This window comes from Taurulus bubalis (genome assembly GCF_910589615.1).
Source record: "Taurulus bubalis genome assembly, chromosome: 5".
Lineage (NCBI taxonomy): Eukaryota > Metazoa > Chordata > Actinopteri > Perciformes > Cottidae > Taurulus > Taurulus bubalis.
In genome coordinates, this window is record NC_136593.1 from 7,577,018 (window position 1) to 7,599,749 (window position 22,732).

At 40.7% G+C, this 22,732-nt stretch overlaps 3 protein-coding genes across 3 annotated transcripts; all 3 read left to right on the forward strand.

Moving 5' to 3' along the window:
- Positions 1-839: 839 nt before the first annotated feature.
- csrp1b (cysteine and glycine-rich protein 1b) lies at positions 840-4,184 on the forward strand. The gene is made up of 6 exons (XM_079218583.1): positions 840-894; positions 1,767-1,883; positions 2,299-2,467; positions 2,738-2,867; positions 2,976-3,069; positions 3,518-4,184. The coding sequence occupies exons 2-6, from the start codon at positions 1,775-1,777 to the stop codon at positions 3,592-3,594; spliced, it is 579 nt and encodes a 192-aa protein (XP_079074709.1). The 5' UTR covers positions 840-894; positions 1,767-1,774; the 3' UTR covers positions 3,595-4,184.
- Positions 4,185-9,494: 5,310 nt separating this feature from the next.
- On the forward strand, positions 9,495-10,973 carry LOC306736257 (troponin I, slow skeletal muscle-like). The gene is made up of 5 exons (XM_079217873.1): positions 9,495-9,532; positions 9,603-9,734; positions 9,857-9,946; positions 10,185-10,361; positions 10,728-10,973. Exons 1-5 carry the CDS (start codon positions 9,524-9,526, stop codon positions 10,824-10,826), a joined length of 507 nt encoding a protein of 168 aa, XP_079073999.1. The 5' UTR covers positions 9,495-9,523; the 3' UTR covers positions 10,827-10,973.
- A 6,697-nt stretch (positions 10,974-17,670) lies between these two features.
- tnnt2b (troponin T type 2b (cardiac)) lies at positions 17,671-22,214 on the forward strand. Its single transcript, XM_079218034.1, has 10 exons — positions 17,671-17,725; positions 17,864-17,885; positions 17,981-18,044; positions 18,148-18,264; positions 18,348-18,425; positions 18,657-18,758; positions 18,863-18,972; positions 19,062-19,152; positions 19,866-19,906; positions 21,797-22,214. Exons 4-10 carry the CDS (start codon positions 18,166-18,168, stop codon positions 21,834-21,836), a joined length of 561 nt encoding a protein of 186 aa, XP_079074160.1. The 5' UTR covers positions 17,671-17,725; positions 17,864-17,885; positions 17,981-18,044; positions 18,148-18,165; the 3' UTR covers positions 21,837-22,214.
- Positions 22,215-22,732: the final 518 nt, after the last annotated feature.

Consider the following 22,732-nt stretch of genomic DNA (forward strand, 5'->3'; position numbering starts at 1 on the left):
CAGCTGTATCATACTTTTTTCAAGTTGATTTTTCGGTAGCAAACAGTGGAATGCTCTTGACTCGCCAAATCAGTCATCTGCCCTCAATCCCACCAGTCATGTGTTTCCCTCGCTAAATACCAGACAGATGGGAGGAAAAAAATGAATGAATGATGTCAGAGTTGGGTTCATCACTAAAGAAGGCCACAGCTTTCACCTCCACAGAGCCATCTGATGCCTGAGAAAATAAAAGCGTTGATTATAGATTAGGGCTGTCAATCAAATACTTAATCTTTTCCAGGATTTTAACTCTTTTTTTTTAATCAAAAGTGACAGAAGCTTTAGTTTTATATTGATTTGGATAATAGTTGATGTCGCTTACAGTTTGGGGACGGCGTATAAGAAGAAGTTCATGAAATGTAAATGTAGACGGCCTCAAATTACAGCTGAAACTGGATGAATCCATTTTTGCTGCATTACTTTTGGGTACGGAAGTCCTCAAAACAGTTCCCACTTCTTTCTATTCGGGTTCACTGAAGGACAGAATCACCTTGAACACCAATGTGTTTTGGGCTCAAAAAAAGTTTCCTTTCATCTGTTGCTTCAAACATTTAATTGACGGTTTTCAGCAGGAAGTTCTCTCTGTGAAGTGGAGATGGCGACTATCTTTCCCTTTCAGACTCCCACCCTCCCTATCCATCAATAACAACTCTCACTATCTTCCTCCTCCTTTTCCTCCCTACCTCCCTGCATCTCTCTCTCTCCCTCCCCGTGTCCTGACTCCTCCCTCAGTTCAGCCTGCTGTCCTCTCAGCCTCCCTCTGCCTCTCCTCATCCGACCAGTGTCTGTTCTCAGCTCAGTCATTCCTTAAACCACTAAACAACTGGAGGGGATCCGCCTTTCACCTCACTACAGGTAGGTGTGTTTACCTTCTGAGAATAGAGAAAACATTGTCAAATACCTCAACATGTAAAATGTAGGATTTAATAGTAGAGTGACACGTTTTTTTGTTTTTTTTACTGAGATCAAATTGGTGAAATCAAAAATAAAATGGAATAAATGTTAGAATTCAGATGTAGAGAAAGTGTGTTCTATTCAAATCTCTTTAAAGTGTTGCTAGTTTGCATACAAATACAATCTCTAACTTTAAAATGTCCTCTTATCGTCTTAAAACTATTCATGCTTCAAACATCAGGATAAGCATCAGATCAGAAACAACCTTGAAAAAGGTGCCAGTGCAGAAAAAGCTTCACCGTCCTATGAAATGATCCCCAAACTGTGTTTTTATTCATTATTTTCTCAAACATTGGTTTGAGTAGCTGTACTCAGACATCTGTATCGCAGCGCCTTGGGTTGTCTGAGGTCACGATTGTTAAACATGCTTGATTACAAAATAAAATGCAGGGTATTTCCTGTTTATCCAGAGCGATCGAGTAGATTGCTGACTTTCAGGGAGGATGACGACCTTCAATACGCACAGACATTGCCATAAAGAAACTCCGAGCTGACACTGGTGTGTGGTTAATACCGTTTGGTGCTATCTAATCAACGCCAGTAGGCACACTTTGCATTTTACAATCGTGGATGAACGGTCCTTCAGTCCGCTGAAACCAGACGAAGGAAAGAAAAAGCAGCGTGGAGCAAACACCTCTCCTTTTATAGGTATTGTTTCATGTAGCCTGAAGTGTTGCGGACGGCCTCCGTCTGCTGAGCAACACTGATCTGTGCTCCGGAACAGAGGCGGTATATACAATATACACAGTGAATGAAATATGTTCTACTGCAAGCTTACAGAATGCCTTTTGGGGGAGGAAACAAGTGCGGCTGCTGCCAGAAAACCGTCTTCTTCGCCGAGGAAATGCAATGCGAGGGGAAGAGCTGGCATAAATCCTGTTTTCTGTGCAGTAAGTACTGGAGTTCTCAGGTAATCTGCTTTATTTGTCAGCAGACTCCCGGCACGTAAACAATTCGTAAATCACAAGAAGTGCCGTGATGGAATGCAGAGTATTTGGCACCCGGGTAGGAGAGTGAGCATCTGCAGGGTTTCGCTCAGACATCTCAGTCCTTATTTGGATCCAGTGGGAACATGTGACAAAAGGTTTGGTCTTCCTTATTTGGCTGAGGAAGGTGCTCGTACTCCTCCTCCTCCAGCACAGACTGGGGTTTGTCACGCATAGTTTGAGGTGATGTCACGGCTAAATGTCTGGGGGGAAAAAGAGAGTTTAGTTTGCTGTTGGATGCTTGTGAGAGTAAATAAATAATGGTTTGATTTGGATTTCTGATTGTTTTGGTGTTTTTCCCCCTTTTTTTTGTTGTAAGTGGTCTGCAAGAAGAACTTAGACAGCACAACAGTGGCCGTCCATGTGGATGAGATCTACTGCAAATCGTGCTACGGCAAGAAATACGGGCCAAAAGGCTACGGCTTCGGAGGCGGAGCCGGCACTCTGAGTATGGACACCGGAGAGGGACTTGGAATCAAGCCTGAAGTGTGAGAAAAACATCACTTCCTCCTTTTATTTAAACCATTGAGATCAGTATAAAGATAAATACTGTACATGCAAATGATAGAATGACAAGGTTTGAGAAGAAAAGTCTGCGCAAACAAAACGACTTCCATTCAAGTTTCAGGAGAGGGATGTAAAATAAAAAAGGATCCACATGTGTGAGTAGCTCTTTATAGGTTCAATCAAGCTGTTCGTCCAGCTGTTCTGTTCCCATCTTTCCTTCCCTCTTTAGAGCTCTGTTTTTTACTCGACAGGCAAGCTCCTCATCGCCCTACGAACAACCCCAACGCCTCGAAGTTCGCCCAGAAATCAGGGGGCTCCGATGTGTGTCCTCGATGCGGGAAAACTGTGTACGCAGCCGAGAAGGTTGTCGCCGGAGGCAATGTAAGAAACTTTTACCTACACTGTTAACTATGTTTAAGTGGGGGATTTGTCAGTGCTTTGTGTACGTTTGAGTTTGAACCAACTCTCTGTCTCTCTCTGTCTCATCAGTCCTGGCATAAAGGCTGCTTTCGCTGCGCCAAGTGTGGCAAAGGACTCGAGTCCACGACCGTCGCTGACCGAGACGGGGAGATCTTCTGCAAAGGTCCGTGTGTGTGTGGCAGAAAGTGTTATCTACAAGCTCTTGGTCCAACTGTAGAAAAAGTACAGAAAATTTGACATTTTCCAGCTGTTGATAAGGGGAAAAAGCAATTTGAAGATGTCCCTTCAGGCTTAATCAAAAATTAGAGTGCATGTCGTTGTTTTATAAGTGGTATGTTGGATGCCACTGGTGAAGTTAAACCTCTACCTGTCACATCTGGATGAACTTCAACCTGCAGCACAGAAGAAAAGGTTTCTCTAATTGACTCAAGAGAGAGGCAGCCTCTCTGGCCTTTTGCCATTTAGTATATATGTATTCACATTTGATCATGACTTGTATGACTTGTGTCGAACTGGCTTGTGACTCTGCACATTGAGGTATAATAAACCAGTTGTTTGTCCGCCAGTGTTTTATGCACAGCGTTTCTCAGTCTTTGTAATTTCATTCACAGGCTGCTACGCGAAGAACTTCGGCCCCAAAGGGTTTGGCTTCGGTCAGGGTGCCGGAGCTCTGGCTCACTCCCAGTGAAGCCTAGAAGCCTCGGCCCACTTGGGACGGACATCGCTCTGATATCATCGCTTCCAGGAGTCTTCAGTCGATATCCCGCCTACTTTACTCCGCCCGTTCACTCCAGCTAAAAAAAGGCAAAGAAAGCATGAAAGAGGCTCACAACTCACGGCTTTTTGTATGAGTTCACCGAGTAGATTTTGCTTTTCATGTTGCATTTGATTCTGGATTATGACGTCCTGGGTTTTTGGACTGCTTATAAAAACAAGATGTGCTAAATATTCCAAAACGCACTAAATTCTAACTGTGTTTGGATGTGCACATTGTGTGTGTTTAAAAATAAAACAAATTAACCTGGCTACAATACAAAGATACCCTTCCTCTGTAATAACAGAATTAAGTTGGGAAAATGTTGAGTTTGAGTAACATCCGAATCAGTCGCTGTCTCAGCGGGGACAAAATAAGATCAACATGTTTCAAGACGAAAACACCAGGCTCACATCATGCTTCAGTCACACTACAAGATAAAGCTTTCCTTTTTCCGCCTCACATGTCAAATGTTGTACATAGTGTCTTCAGACGCTCTTTATTGCAGAGACACAAAATAAATATCAGTCAACGGAAAAAACAAACAAACAATGGCATTTTCTTCTCATTCCCCATGGTGCAAAGTTGGGCAGGCACGCTCGACACAAATGTCATTGTTCTTTTTACGGCTGTGGTCTGATGAAATCATCGCCTTGCTTTATGTGGTGTTGGGGGTGTGCTTGTCATTCATTCTGATCATCATCAAACAAGAGCAAAATGCCAGCGGTTGTGGTGAACAACGGAGTCGCAGTGCTCAGCCCCGTCTCTGCCCGCTCCGAGGAGTTGGCACACCGGCCAGAGCGCCGGGCAGCTGTTTGTTTGTTTGTTTGTTTGTTTGTTTGTTTGTGTGTGTGAGTCACGTCGACTGCAAGACGGGGATCTGTTCCAGAGCTGTCCTTTGTTTACATTCATAATACGTGCCCATATATATATTTTCATACCTGCAGCAGGACATTTAAAGCATATATATATATATATATATATATATATATATATATATATATATATATATATATATATATATATATATATATGCTTTAAATGTCCTGCTGCAGGTATGAAAATACTGTGGACATGTTGTTTAATTCTCTTCAGTCCTTTACCCACCAGGGGGCAGTAGAGAGATCTGATCTCACACTAAGTGAATAATCAATGGCTGGACTCTGGCAGCCCGCCAAAGTCTATTTTGGCCCGCCACAGTTTCTTAATGAACCAAAAATATTTGTACTTTTTCCCACGTGCGGGCTTGCTGGGTATTGTATGTGAGCATTTAAAATAAACTCCACCTTTAACAGCTGTGTGATGAACACATTAATACATCCTTAATTATAATCCGATGATATAGGCCTTCAGTAAATATGTTATTTGAAATGGGCCATTCTGCATGAATGAGTACTTTTGAATATACTTTTTTACTTTTAAGTAACATTTGGAATGCATGACTCTTTTTACAGTGTGTTCAAGTAAAAAAAGAATATTAAATGAAAATGACAGAAAAAAACACAACGCATGGAAAATGAACATTTACAATAACAATGTAAAAAAGACTTGTATAACATTATGCTTCACAGCATTTCAAAATTATTGTCCTGTAAAAGTACAATGTAATCCGTTGGCATCTGAATATGAGTCGGTGTTCAGTTTCCTAGAGACGGTCCAGCAAACCCGCATCACTTTGTTAATCCTCCTGCCATATATACTGAGGAATTATAATCAGCTGCCACGAGCCAACAGCCTGGATCTCAGTGCCATGAATCAAATCAGCATCAGGGACTTTAATGTCCTGACTCAGCGATACCAAAAGAACAGCCCTGTCAAATTTAACAATCTAACTCTCCCCAAAAGATATAGAAAAAAAGAATACAGTCACATCCTTGATGGGATTGTAAACAATGCAAGTGGCCTCCCTCTAAATATGAACCTGTAATACATAGCAGGGCTGGAGGCCCAGCAGGTCACAGTCACTGTGTCTCAGGAGGCCGGCAGCTCGCCAGCTATCCCACTGAAGGGCCCGCTGCTCCACTGCAAGCAGGAGACAATGCAGCAGCCACACATATGTTTCCACATATGTGAAGCATGTGTTCAGAGTAAAGAGCAGCAGCGTGGAAAGACTGTTGTTCATAATACCGTCATTTACGGAGTATGCTGTGTACGCAGACAGGTTACTAATTAGAGGGGAAAACTGGGTAAATGAGGACCACAACAGTTTGGATGTTTCCACAGAAAAGTCAGACTGGTTTGAGAGGAACGTTTGATTGGACTCTCCACCACCATCACCATCATCAATATCATCATAACGCCGAATGAAGGAAGATATTTTGGAAGTGTGTTCATCCCTCCAGTAAGAATCTACGCCGTGAAGCTGTTCTGTCTTCACTAGCAGCGAGTAAAACACACTTTAAAATAAGTGTTAAAGTTTTGAATGCAAAAAGTTTTGAAATGGTGAAAATATGTATTGGATAGCGGGTTTAAAGGTGATTTCCTTCCAACTTCTACCGGGGAGCGAGTATCACTCATACATGACATTTAAAGATGACTCTCTCCACAACAAAAACAGCCTGAAAATGAAGACCATATGAATGATTGACAGTGTATGCAGCAGAGTCGTCAGACCTTGCTAAGAGCTAGCCGATGCTACGCTGTGATTGGCGGGTCTGTGTTGGAGGGCGGGACTTAGCGAAGGGTCAATTACATCTCTAACACAAACACAAACCAGACGCACGGGGTTTTGTGGATTCATGCAAGGACAACCAGTCCTTGCATGAATGAGCTGAGCGCTTACACGTGTGATCACAGAGACAACACACAGTCGTGTGTGTTTACATTCTGCACACACAAACTCCGAATACAAAGCGTGCACACATACAGTATGAGAGTGGCAGCATCACATGGTGCTGCAATTTGTCTATGTTTAGTTGTTGGCCGTAGCTAAATGTGTACTGGAAACTGCATTCCTGCCTTAAAACCTCGGCTTAGCATCGTCTGCAGCTATTATCCTAATCAGACCGGCGGGGCCCTGCAGTCTCAGGCGGGACAGGGCACGTCTCCAACATCACTCTCAGTAGCCAAAGAAAATCTCAGATAATCATCTGCAGAAACAAGACAAGCTGTTTGGCTGTGGCTGCTTCAAGTTTGCTTTAATATGGGGTAAAAAATAAATAATAATACAACTTGTCTGGCGTCTGTTAGGATCAGGAAAGCTGGTGTACAAGAGTAGAGATCCTACCTCGAGCTCTGAATAGCTTATAAATGTAAAAGAGGAAAAACAGATTAACAACTGTCTGAAGTCTGCTGAAGGGGAAGTAGTTTCTCCCGTCCTGCCGTGTAGAAATGTTCACACACATTATTATAAAGGAAGCAGAGGGCATTGATCTGCCAACACAACACGAGCATCACAACCACTGTTAACCTGAGACCACCCCCCTTCTGTGTGTGTGTGTGTGTGTGTGTGTGTGTGTGTGTGTGTGTGTGTGTGTCTATTTAAATCTCATTGTGATAAAGAGGAGGGACAAAGGGGAGCAGGAGATAAATATGCGCTCTTCCCTCCATCGCTTTGTGTCCGTCTGCATCCACAGCATCAACACAGAAAGGTAAGGTCGTGAGTCTGTGCTCCACTTTGATCTGAGAACTGAATTTACTCTGGAATTGATCAATTGGATTACATAGATATTTTACAAGAAATTGGTCATTTTGGATCAAGGAATAGGAAATAATCGGAGCAAGTGCTTGACCAATCTTCCGTGAAGGGCTGCAACTAAATTATTTTCATCATGGCTCGGTCAATCATTTGGTTTACAGAATTACATGGAATAGAAAGATCATGCTCGTAACACGTTTCCAGAGTCTGTGGTGACGTCCTAAAATGTCTCGTCTTGTTTCGTCTCATCCACGGTACAAAACCCAAAGATTCTAGTTTACTATCAGAAAACACGGAAAACCAGCAAATATTCACATTTCACAGGCTGGAAGCAGCATTTCTTTAGCGCCCTTTTTACTTAAAAAATGAATTAATTTACTGTTGAATAACTCATTGAATAATCAACTAATTGTTTCAGTTTCTATCAAATAAAAAAAGGTTGAAACATAAATTGCATTTCTACAAGTATAAGGACTCTCCAAATTAATATTTATTGGATTTAATAAATCACATGATCACAAATCACTTAATCACAGAACACTGAGCGGGCAATATGGATACAATCTTCTGTTTGCAGCATACTGTATGTACTTTAATTTTCCAGTATTGATTATAATATATTATATTCTAAAAGATTACTGAAAAATAAACTGTTAATGGATAAAATACCAGACAGTAATGTCTGTTTTTCGCTGTTCCAGTGAATATCCGACAAATCAAGATATCGTATTCAACAATCGGTCAGCGTTATTGATTTGCAGCATCGCCTTCAATAAATCTAGAGATATGAAAAGGGAAAGATAACAACGTATAAACGATATATACAAATCTAAAGCTAAAAGGATAAGTTGCGTAATCGTTGAGAAGATCGACAGAAAATAAAATCAATGAAAAGCCAAACATTTCATTATTCCAGCATTTAAATTGTGAGGATATGATGCTTTTCATTGTCTTATGTGAGAGTAGAGTGAATATATTTAGGTCATGAAACATTGATGTGACAAAACAATCTTTTAGAGCAAACAATTAATCAATAATGTAAGTAATTGGTAGTTACAGTCAAACACATTTTCAAATGGTTGACACATTAACATCGTTGTAGAGCGTGAACTTTTATTTTTTGCTTTGCATTATTTATTAATAGTTAAAAAAAAGTGTAGCTGAGCATGTTCTGAGGATTGGGGGATCCTTGTTTATCCAGTGGGAAAGCAGGAGATGTTATCTAACTGGAATAGCTAATGCCGCCCCGTGCTATCAGCACTCGGAGGCGACTGCATGATCTTATCCAGCAGGCCTTCCTAAAAGTAAGACAATTTAGCAATGTAATGTATAATTTACAAATCATTTTTAAAGAATAATAAAAGCCACAGAGTAAAAACTAACATTCAACGACAGCTTTAAAAGATCAATGTGTCTCCAGGAACACGGTATATTTGCATTGTTGTAACACTATACGGGCGACTGTGTGGTGGAATGCAGCTACACTAGAAACCACAGTTAAGACCCACTGGGGCGCTCGACCCAAGTGGACCCCAATGTTGACTTCAGAGGCAAAAGGTTTTATTTTTGTCTTCCAGGGGGAATTGAAATAGCCAAGATGCCTGAGAAAGCGTAAGTGGATTGTGTTTCTGTTATTATTTCCATTTCCAAATCAGAGTGTCAGTTTCATACAGCAAATAGGATTTATCTATAGAAACTAGGGCCACCATATATATCCCAATATAGGTTATTTCATATCTTGATAACGAGATATACACACACACACACACACACACACACACACACACACACACACACACACATATATATATATATATATATATATATATATATATACACAGTATATAACACACATTTGAGTTAGTGTTATTTGTATATCTAATTAGACAAGGTAATTGGGTATCAAGATTTCATCCCGATAAGATTCCATTGAAAGGCGATAAATTATCATGTCGAGATATTGTTAGCATATCATAACATATGACTAACTATCTGATTAGATCCTTAAAGGTGTTTTGCAATCTGCAATTGAATGCTAATGCTACATTTCTGTGTCCTCTCTTTATTTTCTTCCCACAGACCGGAGGTAAGACTTCACAAGACACTACTCACTAAGGAATTGAATAATTTAACAGGCGCACATAATAAGATTGTTGCTGCAATCAATTTTCAAAAACATATACATTTTTGCAGAGAAAATCTAAAATCTCAGCCTCTCGGAAGCTCATGCTGAAGGTGAGTCCTCGGTCCAATTTGCAGACTGCGCCGTCCAACAGTGACATTGACTTTGAGTGTGGTATTTCAGAGCATGATGGTGGCCAGGGCCCAGGAGGAGCTGGAGCAGGAGTGGGAAGAAAAAGAGGACCAGAAGGAAAAGTACCTGGACGATAAATCTCCTCCTGTACAGATCAGTGGCATGTCCTTAGACGAGCTGCAGGTAGAAGATCACGCTGACCGCAGAGTCGTTGACATTTTCAAACTAAAAGTCTAAAGTCATGATGTTTTTACACTCGGGAGGAGATACAGTTAACATCCACCTTTTCTTATTCTCTTTTTTAGATGCTATGCGAAGAGCTGCATGCCAAAATAGACGTGGTGGACGAGGAGCGGTACGATATCGAAGCCAAAGTCTCGCACAACAGCCGAGAGGTAACCGAACGCCAGTCAACAAAAAGACAACAATGAACAGCTTTGGTAATATACAAAAGATAGTATAGACGCATTTATCGAAGCTGCAACAGCAAGCTGGCGTAGTGAAACAAGTCATTTATTTACCAACACGGTTTGTGATTACATCAGCTGATTCTACAATGGGACGGTTGATGTATTGATGTTACCGTCTGCAGTATATGACCTAGATGTACTTCCTCTCCTCCTCTCTCCGCAGATCAAAGACCTGAACATCAAGGTCTTGGACCTGCGGGGGAAGTTTAAGAGACCCAGCCTGAGAAGGGTGCGGGTCTCTGCTGATGCCATCCTGCGCTCCCTTCTGGGCTCCAAACACAAGGTCTCTCTGGACCTGCGAGCTAATCTCAAATCGGTCAAGAAGGAGGACACAGAAAAGGTGGGTTCGGGAAAAAACAAAGCCATGGAGACGCTTTCGGACAAAAAGACACAATCGTGATTCATTCAACGACACACAGCTCACGAGCTTTGACAGAGGCGTTCCCCATGGCGAGAGATTTATGTTGCACATTTTGCACTTTAAGCCTTTGGCTGATTGTCAGCCAGAGTGTGAAACTGATATACAGGCCTCCTCGGCTCGCCAAAACCAAATTAAAACCACTGGCGCAAAGGGTCCAAGCGTCACATTTAAGAGGGTGTTTGTTTCATGGCGTGTATTCTATTTCATAGAAGTGTTGCGCATGCAACTGTGCAGAACAACCTGGAAGAGGCCTTTACAAACGTCTCTGTGTTGCTCTCTGTGCAGGAGAAGACGGCGGAGGTGAGCGACTGGAGGAAGAACGTGGAGGCCATGTCAGGGATGGAGGGCCGCAAGAAGATGTTCGACGCAGGCCAAACCCAGTAAACGTCTGTCGTTACCATCGCCTGTACACCGAAGAGCGCAGAATGCAACACGAACGATACAATTCATGTAAACTCTGATGCACTTTACTAGGTCACAGAGATTTGTGGGGGGGGGGGATTGTTATATTCAATAAATGTTCACAAATTGTCTGTGTGTTTCGTTTCATTATCACTGAAATAAACATATCATTATAGGGTCATAGATGTGCCATAATAAGGAAGCTGTAGTGAAGAAGAAAATGTGGTATAAAAGAGGATTAAATGAAATAATCTATTTCCATAATTTGTTTTGTCACTTAACGTTATATATTGGTAGATTAATTATTTGTTGTGTCACTCTGCCTATCTCATATGCATTAGCTTACTGGTCGGTCTATTTGGTTGAATTTCGTTCTTTGAAAATCAAAAACTTTGCATTCATACACATCAAACAGCTGTTGTGATGTTGTGATGAAATGTACAGTTTACATTCTAAATGTAATACAAGTCAGACAACTCTGAAAGCTGCTGAGCATCAAAATAAAAAGTCATAACAGCAGCAACTGAGGCAATAATTCTCCAAACAGCAGGAAAACTCAAAATGCACACACAGGCTACCAAACCGAAAGCTCAGCCAGTACAAATAATTGACTCACAGGCACGAGCGCTTTATACACGACCTACCTGGTGACGTACCGCAGTGACGTGAAGAGAGACTTGTCTGCAACCGAGGACCGCGGGCCGGGAAGCTCCGGCTTGAAGCTCACTTTGTGGCAGATGAGAAGGGTCTTTTGGCCGGCTGCAGCAGCGGGGAGTCCACACATAACGCATAACGTCGTTATTACCTCCACAAATCTGTCCAGGAGCAACGTGAGACACGTGACTGGACCGTTAGCGTCGTCTTGAAACGCTAATTGGCCAGCGGGGCGCGCGAGGGCGTCAACAGTTTAAATGGCCCGCTTCACTGTGAGGGGTGCGTTTGATGTAAGCACCGACGAGTAGAGTGTGCGTCACGTGCGTAGCGGGACACCTGGGCCTCTAAAATAAGTGCAAAATGTACAAAGAAACCCACAACTGAACAGGTCAATTAAAGTATTCCTTATTTTTTTAATTTCTTTTTTATTTGGTGGAATATCAAAATTAAACTAGGTTGGGATGAATTGGATATCATCATTGTCATTATTTTAATTCCTGGGTACAACCTTGCATGTATATATGCATGTTTATATGAATGATTGATGAAAACAAACAAAAACTTCCTTATATGATACAATATTTCCAAGATGCACAAAGACATTGTTACTAAGTATAATATGTCTTAATCTGCAGACTGTTTTCTCAATTAATCAATCCATAAAACAAAACAAAAACAAAAAAACATTTTCCCAGATCTCTAAGTGAAGTCATCAAAGGGCTTGTGTTATTAATATAGTCAATATAAATCAAATAAACCTCACATTTTAGAAGCTGTCAATAGCAAATAAAAACACTATAGATAATAAAAAAAAACTGTTAGTTGACAATTACTTACTTAATCTAGCCTTTGATTCAACTAATTATTTCAGATATAATCTATAATTTTTTATTCAGGTATTTATTTAAGCTCAAAGCTGTAATATTTGAGGTGGGTTTTGGTTTTCTACAGAAGGCCACTATCTCAATTGATAATTCTTATTTGTATTTCTTTTAATTCTTGTGAATTTGTTATGGATTTAAAGAAGGTGATGTACAGATAAATGAGAAAGTGCAGGACAATGTTTCCACCACAAGGTGGCGGCATCAGTTCATAATCAGTTTTCTGACTTGGGTTACAAACTGGATCACAGTGTTGTTTGTGTCTCACTAAATTCACAGTTTATTGCAACGATTATATTAATAACAGATCCTAATGCAGACAGTGCCTCTTGTTTGTGCTTGTATTCAATGCCAGGGCTGCTGTCTTCTCAGGGTTTACAAGCATCAGCTCTAAGTGCTTTCTACTGTTTGCTTTAGTTGACTCCGGTGCCAGATGGGTGGGGTTGGCAACAATATAGTCAGGAAGAGAAAGCTTTATTGAATCAAAGAAAAGTTGTTGAGGTTTAATACTGCGATTGACTGAACACTTTTGATTTTGTTGCACTCCACTCAAATGGATAAAGCAACACCAAATGTAAACATTCAAACGCATACTTCTTTCTTCACCGTGTTGTATTAAGGGATTGAACACATATACGTGTGTAAATCAGAATATCTGCATTACTTATTCCTGTCAAAGGCCTTTTCTGCTCATGAATGACTTATCTGTGGTCTATTTTTGAGTGAATCAGTCTTACATTACAAACATGTCAAAACAGAAAATAGATCAGTTGAGTCTATTTGATTCCACCAGAGGCAACACAGAAATCTATATTTAACACACCGCTGACTTTGAATCATATAAAAGAGATAAGTATCGGCATTAATGTGTTTATCTTATATTGCAAAATCTGAATGACTTCCTCTGTTTATATAGCAAAGAACAAAGCAAAAGTTTAGAGCTTGAAACAAATCTGTAGAATGTAAATGGTCCTAATAACAGACATTATATCCAACATAACTAGTACTTACGAAATCACGTCATGTACATGTTGCATCAAAGTAGGAGACTACTTTGAACCATTGAATCAAAAGCACACATTAAACAAACTCTAACAGACACACACATGTATAATAATAATTAAGCATTTCTTAATGTTTCTGTAAACTGGTGCTTCCCTTGGTGGTGTCACAATTTAGTGTCAAATCATTTGAGAGCTCGCCCCACCCCTGTGAGGGAGTTGGCAATGCATTGTATATGTCCAGTGCAGAGCAATGCATTGCTGACAATATAGCAACAGATCAGCACACATTATTTCATGTGGACTCAGCTGTCTTGTACCTAATACATAAAAGTAGTTTTGCCCTTTTTCATTGTCATTCTGATTCTCTTGGTAGCTTTTACGTTTCTTTGTAGTCATGTTGAGTCTCTTCTTCGTTGGTAAGTGTCTCTTTAAATGGCATTTTGTAGGTGAAGGTCAGGGAGGCCTGACACTTTGGGCCCCTGGGCCTGTGCCCAATAGGCCCGTACAATAATCCATCCATGCTTGAGTTAATCTTGCTCACATGATTCATTCTCAAAAAGTGAATATCTAAACACCTAAAATATTTAGTGATGTAAAAACACTATTTAACAGTGCTTTAGATGGAAAATGTATAAATACTTGTAATACTATTTTACATGACAAATACCGGATTCTTTTGGTTTCTGAAGACTTGACTGATGTGACTTGGCTTTCATTCGCCCCGAAGGACTTGAGATTTAGCTTTGGACTTGCTTCTACGAGATTTGAGACTCGACTTGGGACTTGAACTTAACCACCGAAGGCTTCAAAAGGGCATCAAACAATCTGTACCCGAAGCCAGATTTGAGGTGGAGGGGAAACTCCATTCAATCAGTGACATGTTGGCTCACCAGAGACGTATGATGAGTCATAATCCTGCTTGTGGGGTCAGAGACAATATTAAACAGCAAACATTGGGAGTATCAAAAGACTTGGCATGGCTGTAAAGGGTGTTGTTGATGGCACGTTATTGCATGTGAGGGCAGAGAATAAAGGAGAGGTGCAGGAGAAGGGAGTGAGTCTTTTTTCACTCTTTTCCCTGGCAACCTGCTGTGGGAATAATGCTCATTGATATGGTTGCACAACACATAGTTTAAGGAACAACTTATTGCGGTTTTATGACGCTGTTGTGTCATAAATATTTGAATCATCATGATTCAATAACACGTTTTTTTGCTTGTAAAACAGAGAAGCTTGAGCTACCCCTCTGTATTTGCTGCACACAAGAGGCGGTTTACAAGGATTATTTCTAACCTTCCTGTTGTCTGCCAGTCTTGAGTTACTGAAACCCTTTGAGAGGAATAATCCTGCGCTGTTCAGCCGAGGTTTGGCCGAGTAAAAATAGACAATGCAAGTCCATGGAGAATGCCTGTTTTCCCATTCAAGTTAATGCCATCTGCCATCTGTTTGCAGGTATGTGCCCACCCATTGTAGACATGGGTATCTTGCCGCCATGTGATCCACTTCTGGGCTTAAAAGCTTATGGCCCACAGAGGAGGGTACAGTACAATTCCCCATTGAGGCCACTCTGAAGCGCACATCGCACTATCCGGGTAAGTCTGTGTGCTCTTCTTTTGAGTATCTAAACCAGTAAATTGAGACTTGGGTTCAATTTAGCATTCATCATATCACCCCAGGTTGCTGTTGGTGCAGTGTCACTCCCGATCCTCCTTTGAATTTGGACTTACTTCAGGTGCTGCATCCTCAAACATGTCCGACACAGAAGATGCCTCTAACGAGTGAGTAAATGGATCATTTGTGTAAAATAGAAAGTGATGGCATCAAAGTGATGCCAGCACCGGTGGAATTAATTGTAACAGATTTTTTTTTTTTTGTGTGATTTTTGTTCTTTTCTTCTAGGGGACAACGTAAGTCAGTTTGTGGGTTCGAGATGGGTCTTCACAGTTTGTATTTGGAGTGTAGTGAATAGGCTGCAGTTTCAGCTGCTTGTTCATTCTGACTGGCTGGATGCTACAAAGCTGCTTCACGTGAAAAATAAAATAAAATAAAAGCATGAATATTGGTTCTATGCTGCATGTTTAGCCTAAATATCAGAAATATCGATGCTTCTAAATCAACACTTTAAGAGGCTGGTTGTATTTTTTTCTGCGACTTTGTTACCTGCTTCACACACTTGAGCCTTGCATTTACCGTTGCTTTATCACACTGCATCTGCTAAGTTGCTGGCTTCACCATACAGCGTACTGTATTTTTGGCGCGTTGGTGCCACCGTAGCAGCAGCTGCTGTCCTTGAGCCCTTTCGCCAGATTGACCTTTGTCCTCTCAGTCAGTCCTCTCTATCTGAGGCGGGAGACTGTTCACTTTGTATCAACATCCCATTGGATCTGCCCTTCCAATTCAAATGGCGCAACAGGTCGCCATCAAAGAGGCAAAGGGCTGTGCCTCTATTTCTGTCTCCTTTGTGAGGCGGTCCATGTGGGCCACTGTACCCCACCCCCCTCTACGAGGAGTAGGGATGCTGTTAGAGAGCAATGTAGGTCGGCTTATGTTCTCAATACGGGACCTTGGGGAAGACAGCGACACATGCACAATACCCACTTTGATTTCTGTATGCCTGTTAGAGGACCTCTAAATGCAGCTTGGCTTACCTTCTTTGCAGGGGAAGAAGGTTGAGTTACCGAAAAGGACTCTGTCTAAAGGCTCTGTGTCACTTTTCCCCACAGAGGCCCAATGTCGAGAACAAAAAAACACAGCACTTTGACTACTTTGCAAATAGTGCAAACACTAAATACAACTGTGGGAAAGCTGGTGGCAATCATTTCCCTTCTTCAGTGATATCCAAATTGTTAGAATGGTTGGAAAAGTCTCTATCTGCAGACTTCATGAAAAAATTAATGGGGTGGGGGGTCGAGAGCCGATCCCAGCTGACATTGGGCAAAGGCAGGGTAGTCCCTGTATGGCTGGATAAAACATCCCTGATTGAATTATGAAATAAATTATAAATAAATAAATCGTAGTATACAAAAACGATTCAAAAAGTACAGTAAACACTTACAGTAAATTGAAATACAGGTATTGAAGGCACTGTCAAAAATACACAGAAATCATTTTGAAATGAATGCTGTATGAGATGTTCACATTGTTTGCTTGCTAACTGTACATGCTTGCTTTGCACAGAAGAGGAGGAGGTGGTGGAGGAGGAAGAGGTAGCAGAGGAGGAGGAGGAGGAGGTGGAAGGGGTGGAGGAGTTAGAGGAGGAGAAGGAGGAGGAGGTAGAAGGTAGTAATGCTTATGCTAATATCTGTTTGCATGCCAGCTGTAAATAGATTACTTTATTCTTAACACGCTGTTGTCAACCATGTAGACTCATGAAAGTAATAATATACTGTCGCTGTCCAAGGAAAGCCATATGTCTCCAAAAACTGTTCATCAGCTGAGGAAAACAACATATTTTAAACACATTTTAAATACATTTTAAATGCATTTTAAAGTTAAGCTACACTCCAATTTACGAGGAGGTTAGACAGTGATGATATATTAGCCTTGGAATACAATGTTATTCTATGTCTCTGTACTACTAATGTACTCGTATATATGCTGAAAATCCAGTTAGTGCTTAAATTCCCAATTTGAGTTGTGCAGTTGTACAATTAACACCTAAATAGTCCAAAATCATGTCAGGATTGCATTTCTCCGTGTCGTCTGTGGACTTAAGGACAACGTGCTCTCTGTTATAGTCACTGGGTGGAGACTCAGGTGAAGACGACATATAGTTTATCTGTGATGACGATCTGAAGCCGTGTCCTCTAAACACACCTGCATTCCTCTCTGGATAAGTCCGTCATCACTGGTCAGCTATGTCGCTGTCATTCCAACTCCATTCATTATTGATAGCTTCCTTTAAACTAGAGAGCAGCAGGACTGTGCGGAACGTGTGTCAATCAACAATGACACTAACACTGTGTTGTATTACGACCTTCTAAACCAGAAGGAACATTGATGAAGTAAAATATTGGTTCCCTAATGGTTTGAATTACTGATGGGATCTTATTAGTTTTATTTTGTCACTTACTCTTTCTTAATTTTGGTGAGGTTAAATTGTGATTTTTTTTTGTGATTTATGTGTATTATTTTGCCTTTAAATAATAATTGTAATAAAGAAACATATATTATTTACCAGCAGTAATTCTTCACATGAAATGTAAAACAAATTTTGACATACTCTTATATCTCACTGATAATCACCTGTGACTTGATCATTCTCTACATGTCAGTATGAAATGCTTGACTTTGCTCCGGCCCTCTCATCTTTTAGCAGAGACTTCAGAGGACAATGATGCAGGTATGGATGCTTCATTTAAGAAGTACAGAGGCTGTTTGTTGTGCAATAGAAAAATATTGCTCTGTGGGTTTTTTCATGTCAGCATCGCCTCATAAACTAAAGATTTTACATTGCTGTTTCTTTTTCATGCGTACACAGACGAGGCAAAGCGCAGGTCAAAGTAAGAACAGAGTTTTTACGTATTCATATATCAACATCATTTGAAGTGAGTGACATATTAACATAACAATATTTCCATTTCTCTCTCCTCCGCAGGCCTGGTTTTGTGCCCGGCTTGGCGCCTCCTAAGATCCCAGATGGAGAGAAAGTGGACTTTGATGTGAGTTCATCTCAGTACCGAGCAAAGCTACACCTGCAAACTATTTATTTTTTATGGTAGATTATTGGAAAAATTCAGAATTCAACTTGCTCTATAATTTTAGGACATTCATCGAAAAAGAATGGAGAAGGACCTGACTGAGCTCCACACTCTGATCGACTCTCACTTTGAGAAGCGTAAGAAGGAGGAAGAGGAGCTCCTCAACCTCACAGATCGCATTGTATGTTCACATCTCACTCGTCCATTTTGAGTCAACGTGATTTTGTTTTGGTCTGTAAAAATGCATCTTCTTTCCAACTTTAGGAGACACGCAGGTCAGAGAGAGCAGATCAGATGAAGATCAGGGCAGAGAGAGAAAAAGAGCGGCAGAACAGAGTAAATGTACGTATACGAAGACGGATAACATCCTGAGGACATACTGGAACTGTCAGATAGATCATCTTCCTCAAACCCTGCCACATGAAATATGTCAAAGTGACATTTGGTTGCCATACCCCAGGCCTATCCCACCTATAAATCATTCTTACATTCAAGTCAACCAAGTTCAGACAATGTCCCTCATCCAAACACTGTAAACTACGTGACTAAAGGCACCCTCGTGTTTCCCATCAGGAAGAGAAAGCGAGAAGAGAAGAGGGAGAGGCGAAGAAGAAAGCCGACGAAGGCGCGAGGAAGAAGTTGATTCTGTCCAACTTCAGTTTCATTGGATACAACGTGAAGATTTTCTTTATCTCTAAAAAATTCACAAGCATACTGTGTGTGTGTGTGTGTGTGTGTGTATGTGTGCACGTCGCTTCATGTGCCCTCTTCCTGAACAGCAGACACAGCCGGGCGCCAAAAAACAAACGGAGAGAGAAAAGAAGAAGAAGATCCTCAGCGATCGACGCAAAGAGTTAGATGTTGATCACATGAAAGAGGACCAACTCAGGTAAAATAAAAACACAGTGGCAAAGAAATGTCTCATTTTATCCCAAATACGCTTCACGATCGGTGGCTTTCTTGTCCGTGCTGATACAGGGAAAAAGCCAAAGAACTGTGGGAGCGGGTTCGCCAGCTAGAGGCCGAGAAATTTGAACATCAGTATAAGCAGGCGAGGCAAAAGTATGAGGTATGGTATCGCATCATCATGTGTAGCATTTGTCCCCTACCGGTTTTAATTATGGGATGCAGGCCAACATATACATAGAAGATAGATTTGTGGGAACATTTACTCACGTTGTGTTTAACACAATATGTAAATAATCTACCAGTGTCTCTGTTATCTGTTATAGTGTAATTCAGCCTACAATCACGTGTCAGAAGTAGTAGACTAAAAATACAGTGAGGAGTTAGAGGTTTAATTTAAATCCTACGTAGACAGTGAGGAGAAAATAGTTCAGTTTTAGGTAGCTAGCCAAACAGTTTAACAGATAACTGAATTGAATTGAATAGATCAACTTGAAGTTCAGCTATTAATTTGTACAATTAATTCATCTTTAATTTGAATTATTTGAATATGTGAGCTAAATGTGGTGCAACAGTTCGACTGAACTTGTGTATTTAGTATTTAGGATGTCAAACTGAGTTACTAACATCTAAGATCATCAGAAATTACTTTCTTAATTAAAGGGATCAGGAAAACGTTGATAGATTTAGCTTCAGCTAACGCTAACTGGTGCTATCTCACCAGTGAGCTTTAATTTAAACAAGCAGAAGGTTCATTTCAGGCTTCATGCTCTTTTTTTCAGACACATTTTGATGGCAAAACATTTTGTGAAATGGTAAAACACAACATTTTGGCTTCAGTAAGCTGGATACATTCTTTTAACATCATTTCCACAGATCACGGTGCTGAGAAACCGGGTCAGTGATCACCAGAAAGTGTAAGTCTAGTGTGTTATGGATACTCACACCAGAGTGCACATGTTGTGATTTTAAATGCCTTCTAACACATCTACTGTATGAAAGCAAAAAGTAGTGCATTTTCTTTGAGTATGACAAAATATCACGTCTGTATAAAATGCAGTCCATCCCCTCTTTTCAGTGACAAGTAAATAAGTACATTTAATCTCATTAGATACATATAAATTATCCCCACATTTACCAGAACAAAACCCACACATTCATGCATTAACAATTATAATCCAGTGATACTGTAAACATTAATTTGTAATGGGCCATTCCACATAAGTAGTGGTAGTAGTTTTACTTTTTGTACTTCAAGTATGCTTTGATGCTAACACCTTTTTCCTACTTTTACTCATGTAAAAATGTAGATGCCTCACTTGTAACAGAGTATTTCTGCACTGTGGTATTGCTACTTTTTATTTCGTGAAATATCTGAGTAGGCTACTTCTTCCACCACCGCAACATAGGTGCATCTGACATCTTTAAAACAGAGTATCTTTCATCAAGACGGGTAGAAATACAAAATGCAAAAACCTAAAGACAAGTAGCGTTCAGGTAACCAATAATCAGTAATCAATCATTCTGCCCTGAAGTAAACGTTCACCTTGTGACCTCATCAAGTTTCCACCTCCTCCTATTTCAACTTCCCCTCAGCTTCTCTCGCTACACTAGTCTTTGTTTGTTTGAAGCGGCATCAGTTGCAGCCATTGGAGTCAGCTGCAGTGACAGCAGGAATAAGGTTTCCAGAGTAGTCAAACAGGACCGAGAAAACAGAAACATACGAGAAGTGTTTCAACAAAGGGCACGTCGGGGTATCTGAACAACATGCATGCGCACGTCTTGAAGGAGAGATGGGGTTTAAATGCAGGGACAACAGCTGCGAGATCTTATAACTGCTATGTGATATCATCTGTGTGGATGCAGCTCACAATAAAACAGTGACCAGAGCCTGCTGCAATCCAAATCACGTGGATCCTTCCTCCTGATGTCGGCTACAATCAGGGTTCAGGCTCTGAACAAACCTTAAACAAGCTTATATTGTTTTTCCTGCAGAATATGACATTGATTTCGCAAACCATTTCTACTATAATTATGTAATTGATCATTTCAAAGAGGAATCCCTATGAAATAGTTCCTTGATTTTACTTTATTTTCAGATAAAACCCTAATTCATGTTCAGAAATTGTATAATGTCAAACCATTATGAACCAGTTTCCTCTAAAAATGTATAAATGTACGTGTTCATCGTGAAGCTGCAAGGGATCAGGTACCCCGGTAGCAACAGCAGATAAAGATAGCGGTCAGCTATTTGGTAGCAAATCCCATTACAACAGCATACAGCTATGACAAGCTCTCAGCGGAGCATCTGAGGCCAGCAGCAGCTCTCTGTAGTGCACTGCTGGAGAGGAATGAACTGCCTTGGGACCAGACATAGCATTGACCTGATCGGATTGTAAAAAATAAATGTATACATAAAGACAAGGAAGAGATTGCGGTCTGCAGCTGTTTCTAATGGCCACATTCTGAACTATGAGGATTATGGTTAGTGACTTTTAGGAGAAGGCTCATTTGTGGTCTCATGACGTATGAAGTTTCCTTTCTGCGACAAGAATTTCCCTAAAATAATTTAAATGTCAAATGCAGCCGTCGTGAGCGACTAATTTGCATCACAAGAAATAATAAAATGTCTGAAGTTCATGAGAATCAAAAGATCGGCGAGACACGCAGCTCAAATTAAAGGGTTCCAACACACAAATGCAATTAGCATGGGAGGGAAGATACAGGCTTCAGTGCGCTTTACAGGTTAGGCGGGTTGTGTGCTGGCTGATATGATGGAAATCTGACAACTTCCTCCTTATGCTCAGATCGAAGGGCATCAGAAGCAAGCGTGGCCTGAGGAAGTAACGCTTGACGTCAACCTGAAGGGAACTGCCAACACCTGACAATAACTGCATAATAACTGTATCTAAATACTTGAACATGCATGGACAAAATTACAAGCGCTCTTAAATATGGTATCTGTCAAACCAAGTGCATGCCAAATTCATCTGCAGGAATGTAGCAGTGTAGCAGGAGCAGACGGAGGCGTTACAGCTTGTGTTTATTAAACAGGGATTTGAGAGGAGACGCGTAACCCATTAAAATGACTTTAATAGCTGAAAGGACACCATTAGAATATGATTTTCAATGTCATCCCAGTTATATGTCCTTCCACACAGACTAATTAATTCGGTATTGTGTGTACTCATTTGTGGTTGCAATGAATTAAAAGAAAATCTTTGTTTAACAAACCAGAAATGGTGGCCTTTGTCTCTTAAGTCTTTAGTTCCTTCACTTGTGGGAACGCTAACTTCACGGTAATTATATATATATATATATTTTAAAACACACCTTCTTTAATAAGGTCAAATTGTGTTTGCCAAATCCAGACAGCGTTTATGTGTTCTCATTTTATGACCAATAACCAGTATGAGAACACAAATCTGTGAGTGGAAAATGAGTTAAAGTCTCACCCATGACTGTAGAATTCCCTCCTGGCCGTTGGGTGAACTGCGTGGTTTGAACTGTTGAGGACCAAAATTCAAATCCCGTGAACAATTACATAATGCAACGATTTCAACAACAGCTGCAGTGTCTGGCCCTCCGAGCGTGTTCATAAGCCACAGAAAATAAATTATCAGGGTGGAGTAAACAGAATTTGAAAGACGTGTTGCTAATCCACACAGGGCCATTTCAAACTCTGCAGCCAAAAGCCCAGAGGGGCGTGGCCTAATAAGGGACTCGTGAACAATTACGGATCG

Excerpts from the sequence above, each read along its gene's own strand:
- csrp1b (XM_079218583.1), top strand. The coding sequence starts at position 1,775 with ATGCCTTTTGGGGGAGGAAACAAGTGCGGCTGCTGCCAGAAAACCGTC. Across the intron at positions 1,884-2,298 it reads TAAATCCTGTTTTCTGTGCA|TGGTCTGCAAGAAGAACTTA; the intron begins GTAAGTACTGGA and ends TTTTGTTGTAAG. Across the intron at positions 3,070-3,517 it reads CGGGGAGATCTTCTGCAAAG|GCTGCTACGCGAAGAACTTC; the intron begins GTCCGTGTGTGT and ends TTTCATTCACAG.
- LOC306736257 (XM_079217873.1), top strand. Across the intron at positions 9,947-10,184 it reads TCTCGCACAACAGCCGAGAG|ATCAAAGACCTGAACATCAA; the intron begins GTAACCGAACGC and ends CTCTCTCCGCAG. Across the intron at positions 10,362-10,727 it reads AGAAGGAGGACACAGAAAAG|GAGAAGACGGCGGAGGTGAG; the intron begins GTGGGTTCGGGA and ends CTCTCTGTGCAG.
- tnnt2b (XM_079218034.1), top strand. The coding sequence starts at position 18,166 with ATGGAGAAGGACCTGACTGAGCTCCACACTCTGATCGACTCTCACTTT. Across the intron at positions 18,265-18,347 it reads TCAACCTCACAGATCGCATT|GAGACACGCAGGTCAGAGAG; the intron begins GTATGTTCACAT and ends TTCCAACTTTAG. Across the intron at positions 18,759-18,862 it reads TCAGTTTCATTGGATACAAC|CAGACACAGCCGGGCGCCAA; the intron begins GTGAAGATTTTC and ends CTTCCTGAACAG.